Source organism: Pyxicephalus adspersus, chromosome 4, assembly GCF_032062135.1.
Source record: "Pyxicephalus adspersus chromosome 4, UCB_Pads_2.0, whole genome shotgun sequence".
Lineage (NCBI taxonomy): Eukaryota > Metazoa > Chordata > Amphibia > Anura > Pyxicephalidae > Pyxicephalus > Pyxicephalus adspersus.
In genome coordinates, this window is record NC_092861.1 from 110,939,626 (window position 1) to 110,945,375 (window position 5,750).

Consider the following 5,750-nt stretch of genomic DNA (forward strand, 5'->3'; position numbering starts at 1 on the left):
ATTGCTTAAGGAACCCCTCGCAAGCTAAGGAACCCTGGTTGGGAAACACTGGCCCAAAGTTTTGATTTTGTTTTTTTTTTAAATAAACAAGACAGTTACTAGGAAAGGTAACATTATGTTATTTGTTTAACCATCCATATTGTCTTTAAAGTTCATTGGTAAACACATATTCCTAGAAAGCAGTTATTGACATAATAACTTTCACAATGCATTCTTATCATTAGCAAATATTTACAATGCAGACGCCACTATTGTTCTATTAGTAACCTGATGGTGGGTGTGGAATATGGATTTATGAACTTTTAGGTTTACATTGCAGTGATGGGATATATTTTCTTTTGACTGGAAGTAAAAAAATTTAATTCCTAAATTGTTATCACCCATCGAACAAATAATTAGTGTTACTAGCATTGAAGGATAATGGGATGAATTTGTAGGTGATACTGAAGCAGGGGTTCCTTATGCCAGAATTATTTAGGATATCCAGGATACAGCAAGGACAGGGTCAATAATTAGCACTAGGGCCCAGGTAAAACAATCAACAATAATGCAGAGTTGCCATAGGGGGGTCCAGATCCAAATTTGGCATTAGAGCCCATAAGTTTGTAACTACACCATTATTACACACTACACACGTTATTAATTATGTTCCATTAGCTCATAGCAATCACCTCTATGTGCCTGAATTCATGTTGTTCCTTAGTAAAATTATCCTGGTGTCCAGGATGTCCAATTGTAACCCTTTTTTTCTAACTAGCCACAAATAGGACTAAGTAGGCAGGGAGTGGAGATTTTTTGCACATGGTAAACATGGTGGAATTACTAAAGTACCCTTCATAATTAATATATATTTATGAAATAAATAAAATCATTTATCATAACTATTGTATGTTATGAGTCACTAGTTGCTGTACAAGGCTAGCCACAAAAAAAGGATTAACTGAAAGATACTGTTTTTCCATACAAGCACGCCTACGACTCTCTTTTTGCGGATATTCCTATTACACGAGAACAGATGAATCACTACCGGATAATTGCTGAAAACTCTCACAGTGAATTGGCTGCGCTACATGTAAAATATGAAAGTGCACAATCAGAGGTAAATTTATGTCTAAGTGTGTGTAATTATATGTAAGCTGTCCCTTTATATATGTAAAAATGAAGGTCTTACTGTGACTGTTATATAAAGGTGGTCATGATCAAAGCTGATCATAACAAAATACTACTATTGCTACTATTGCTGATCCCCACTCGATGATCCTTGTTAAATAACTTATTAAGTAATGTTTGCCATGCCTTGTATCCTGAAGGATAATTATTATTATTAGTATAAACCCCAACATAATATAAAGTGCTGTGCTTTGTAGAGGTTTTGCAAATGACACACAGATACAAACAATGACACAGGAGGAGAGGACCCTGCCCACAAGAGTTTATAATCTATAAGGTAATAATAAAGGAAAACTTTCAACTTTGGCTTTGCACATAGTTGTATGTTTTTTTCTCATAACATAATTTCTATGGTGGAAAAGGTTTAAAAAATTTTATAGAAAGATTTTTTAATATATTATTATTTTCTGCCCCCATTGTTCTGGGTTACCACTAAGTACTGTTTAATGAATGAATGAAACCTGGGATTATGTGTGTTTTTTTAGCTGCTAGACCTTCGGACTAAGCTTTCCTCCAAAGAGATGGCTTTACAAGAACTTAAGGCTGAAGTGGAAAATTACAGGGAAAATAATGCACGACAGTCTGCAATGATCACATCTCTAAGGGCAAGAGTACAGGAGACAGAGGAAGAAACAGGTCTACTAGCTACCTCCAAGTCTAGGGCAGAATTGACAATTCAGACAGTTCTACATGAAAACAGAGAACTAAAAGACAAAATCCAAGACTTGGAATCTAGATTTAGGTAAGCTGTTTGTTTTACACTAAAATATGTTACATAGTTATTTTTTCAATTGTTAAACAATTAATTGTGTTTTCACTATGTTCCAGAACATATATGGCTCAGTGGGAGGATAGCAAATCTCAGGCTTCAAGGTATAGCAGAAATTATGGACATTTCCTGGCACAACTGTCTGCTTGCTTGAATACAGATATAAAAGGCCAGAAGGATCCAGAGGAACTGGTTATTAATAAGGTAATATAGATACATCATATGTAATTAGTAATTATCACAAAACGTAGTATAAAGATACTTTAATGGTATTGAAACATGTTGAAGGCACTTATTAATGTGAATGTTCAGAGAGCTACAGAGCAAATAAAAAATGTGAGGATATGGACTTTCAAAAGTGCTTATTAAACAGTAGAATAAATAATTAACATTAATGCATGACTTCAAACCAACAGACCATTGGATTCATTTTTGGTAATCATAGGACAGCGTACACACGTAAGACTTTTGTTGCTAGAAAAGATCTTTCACAATCGTTTCCAATGTCAAAAGACTGAAAGATGCATGAACGAACGCAGTACATACAGCACTGTTCTGCTCTATAGAGAGAAGAGCCAGGACAGATCCATGAAGATGTCAGACCACCGCTGTACACATCTCAGATTTGTTTCTCATACTAGCCCTGAAACGATGATCAGACGAGAATCATCTGACGTGTGTATGTAGCCTAAGTGTAACCCCGTATAGTTTCCATAGTTAGTTACGATAGTAAATAAAAAAAATGCATTCCTAAACTGGAAAGATCTAACCATAGAGCGGTATAACAAAAATAAATGGTAACCATAAACATAGGCATATAAAAATGATGCACACAACCTGACACCACAAATGTCAGGTTTTTGTGATATAAAACAATGAAACCACAATAAATTATTTCAAAACTTTTCCCATCGTTAATGTAACCTTTAACATGTACAATTCAGTGCATAAGTGTGCACACCCTTAAACTCATAAGTTCTTTAAGCACATTTGATTTAATTGCAGCATTCAGTCTTCTTGGTTAGAAGACTATCAGCATGGCACATCCGGACTTAATATTCAAAACACTGATTTATTAAGTATAGTGGTTGGGCTGCTGACCGGCTGGCAAGGTGTCAGACGTTGGAAGCCATCCTGGAGCTACTCTTCTCACTGCCCATCTGAACTTGATTTTTTAAACATAGATGCTGTATTTTTTTTCAGGCTACTTACTGTACCTAATGATAGCCTAAAAATAAAGTCCGCCCTCGTGGCAGTCATCACTTCCTCCATGCATACAAGAAATGCATGTAGCCTCTCACCTGCATGGTTTCCAGGTGAAAATAAAGAAGGATAAATTGAATTTAAAAGCTTTTGTGGACACCTCACCAAAGACATTCTCACCAGTTGTTGACAGCCATTTGTCACTTTGTAACTCTGATTGATGAGTGTCAACAAGTACTTTTAATAAGAATTAGCAATAAAAGAAAATGAAGCCTTAACTTTACTGAGGAAAGTTTTTCTGAGATGGTGTGAACAAGCTAACTTGTGAAGGTGTGAATGAGTACTACCTTGTTTGCCTAAGTTTATTAACTATGGTACAGTAATTTATTTAATGGTGAATTTATGATAGAGGTAAAAGATACATTCAAGTAATATTAGCTGTTAGCAATAATAATGGAATCATCAACCAGTGTTTTTGAATACCACATGTAACTGTTATCTTCTATTGAAGCTTTACCAGACAGTGAAAGGTAGTGGAAGCTGTTTATAGATATTTGTGTCTTCTTTTATTGTGACTTTTCTCACTACTCTTTACAAGGACACCAAGGTATATGTTACAAATTAATAATTAGCAGTATAGATCTATATGAGGGTGATTTGTATATGTAATTTCTCTTTTTATATGATTATGGGAGCCATTAAAGAAAGGGTAAATATTAGAATCTGAGGTTTTCACTTTTTGGTGTTATGATTGCATACTTGTGTATTTTGTTATTTGGGTTCATTATCTTACAGTCTGAGCAGAAATATCAGCTTTGGGCTGATAATCAACAAAAGAGAGTTTTCTTTTATGTGATATTAACAGGCCCAGTCTGAGTGTTATTAGCAGTGAGATAGCTTATATAGATTAGCACAAAGGAAACCATTAGCACCAAAGGAATAGATTAGCACAAAGGAAACCATTTGTTACTCAGGGTGAAAGAAAATCATAAAAAAATATAAGTAACCCACAAGACAAGTATTTTAAATAAATTCAAAAGTGGAGGTTTTGATCGTAAAAATATCCACATTAATGACTTACATAGAAGCAATTTAGGCTTTCTCAACTGACCTTTACATTTGCTAGAAGTTAGCATGTTTATTGATCTGCAACTAAACATTTTATTCAAATTTCACTTTAGAATTTGGAAAGTGTAAGTGATGCAAAGCATGCGTTAGAAAAGGAGAATGTTATGCTGCAGGACAGGCTAAAGGCATCACAGAAAGCCTGGGAAGCCTCCAAACAAGAGCTGAACCAAGTGAAGAAGAGTTCCACTGAACTAGACATGTCTCTCAAGAACAGTGTTGGGGAGGCAAAAGCTGTGCAGAGCATGCTGGATTCATTCAAAGATGAGGTGGCAACAGCTCTCAGTGATGCTTCTATTACTGTAAAGCCCAAAGAAGAAGCCATTTTGGATAGAATACATGATTTACAGAAAAAGGTGGAAAGCAAAAAAGTTGTAAGTATACTAAAGCTTTAATAGGACCTGCCACCAAGCTGTGCATTTCATCAGCAATCTTTCAATAGGATGCTATGTGTGTTTAATCTATTTTATGTACCTGTAAAAGCCTTGTTAGTATAGACATAAAACTGAGACTAATATATATATAGGGTACTGCCATCTTGCATGTGATGTTGTCAGCCACATGCAGACACAGAGATCTGACTTTGGATCTTCCCCAATCCATTATATATCTTCAGACATCAGATAATCCTTAACACTTCACATTCAGACTTTAGATGCTCTACCAGGGAAGGTTTCAGTGGATGTCAGATTCACTACTTCACAAATAAACCCCATTGTGCTTGTTAACCAAGTGAGATCACAGTGGTTCCAGTTATAGGCAAATTTTTCCTATTGGGGTGTCAAATTTGCCTGTTTTTACAGTACAGTTGGTGAACTGAACAGCAAAATAGATTCACACTGCCTCTATACTGTCCAAAATCTATAAAATTGGCTAAGGAATCAATTTCTAGTAATTCTAAAGCAAAAAATATGATTTAAAAAAAAAAATTGTAATCAGACTCAGGATTTCTGAAACCAGTCAGATTTCTTGACTGATTTGACCAGATGTTTTGTTCCGTTTACCTTTACTCAGAACAAAAACATGTAAAATCATTTGTATGTGGGGGTTTGTGGGTAAAGTGGACCGGCTAATTTCATTTATCAACTTTTATTTAAAGTAAAAAAAATGTGGTGATAGGTCCGTCTTAAGCTAAAATGTCCTCTGGTCATTTTGTTTTGCAATAACTCTAAAAACCTTTGTAGATAAATTAAACTTAAACTCTTAAGTTTAGCCTTGTACAGGCTCCTCTTCTGTAGTGAAACTACTTACATTCATTTCAATGCACTCTGTATGAATAGAGGCCTTCTAGCCAATTTTTCCAGCCAATGGATGTCCATCATCATCCAAGCACTTCCCATAAAAAATATGGCACTTAAAAACTCATGAATAATAACCTGTTGACCATTTTGTTTTCCATATGGCCCATCACATTTGGTGGGTGACAATTATCTGTAGCTAGTATCTTACAAGATAAGGATTGGTTTGCACATGAGGTTGTTGT

At 35.1% G+C, this 5,750-nt stretch overlaps 1 protein-coding gene across 1 annotated transcript in view; it reads left to right on the plus strand.

Moving 5' to 3' along the window:
- Positions 1-5,750, plus strand: part of CCDC170 (coiled-coil domain containing 170) — a gene marked incomplete in the record, with an annotated part of 31,372 nt that overhangs the window by 10,512 nt on the left and 15,110 nt on the right. The window contains 4 exon segments of the mRNA XM_072410248.1: positions 968-1,099; positions 1,656-1,912; positions 1,999-2,143; positions 4,324-4,641. Coding sequence (XP_072266349.1) covers positions 968-1,099; positions 1,656-1,912; positions 1,999-2,143; positions 4,324-4,641 — 852 coding nt within the window.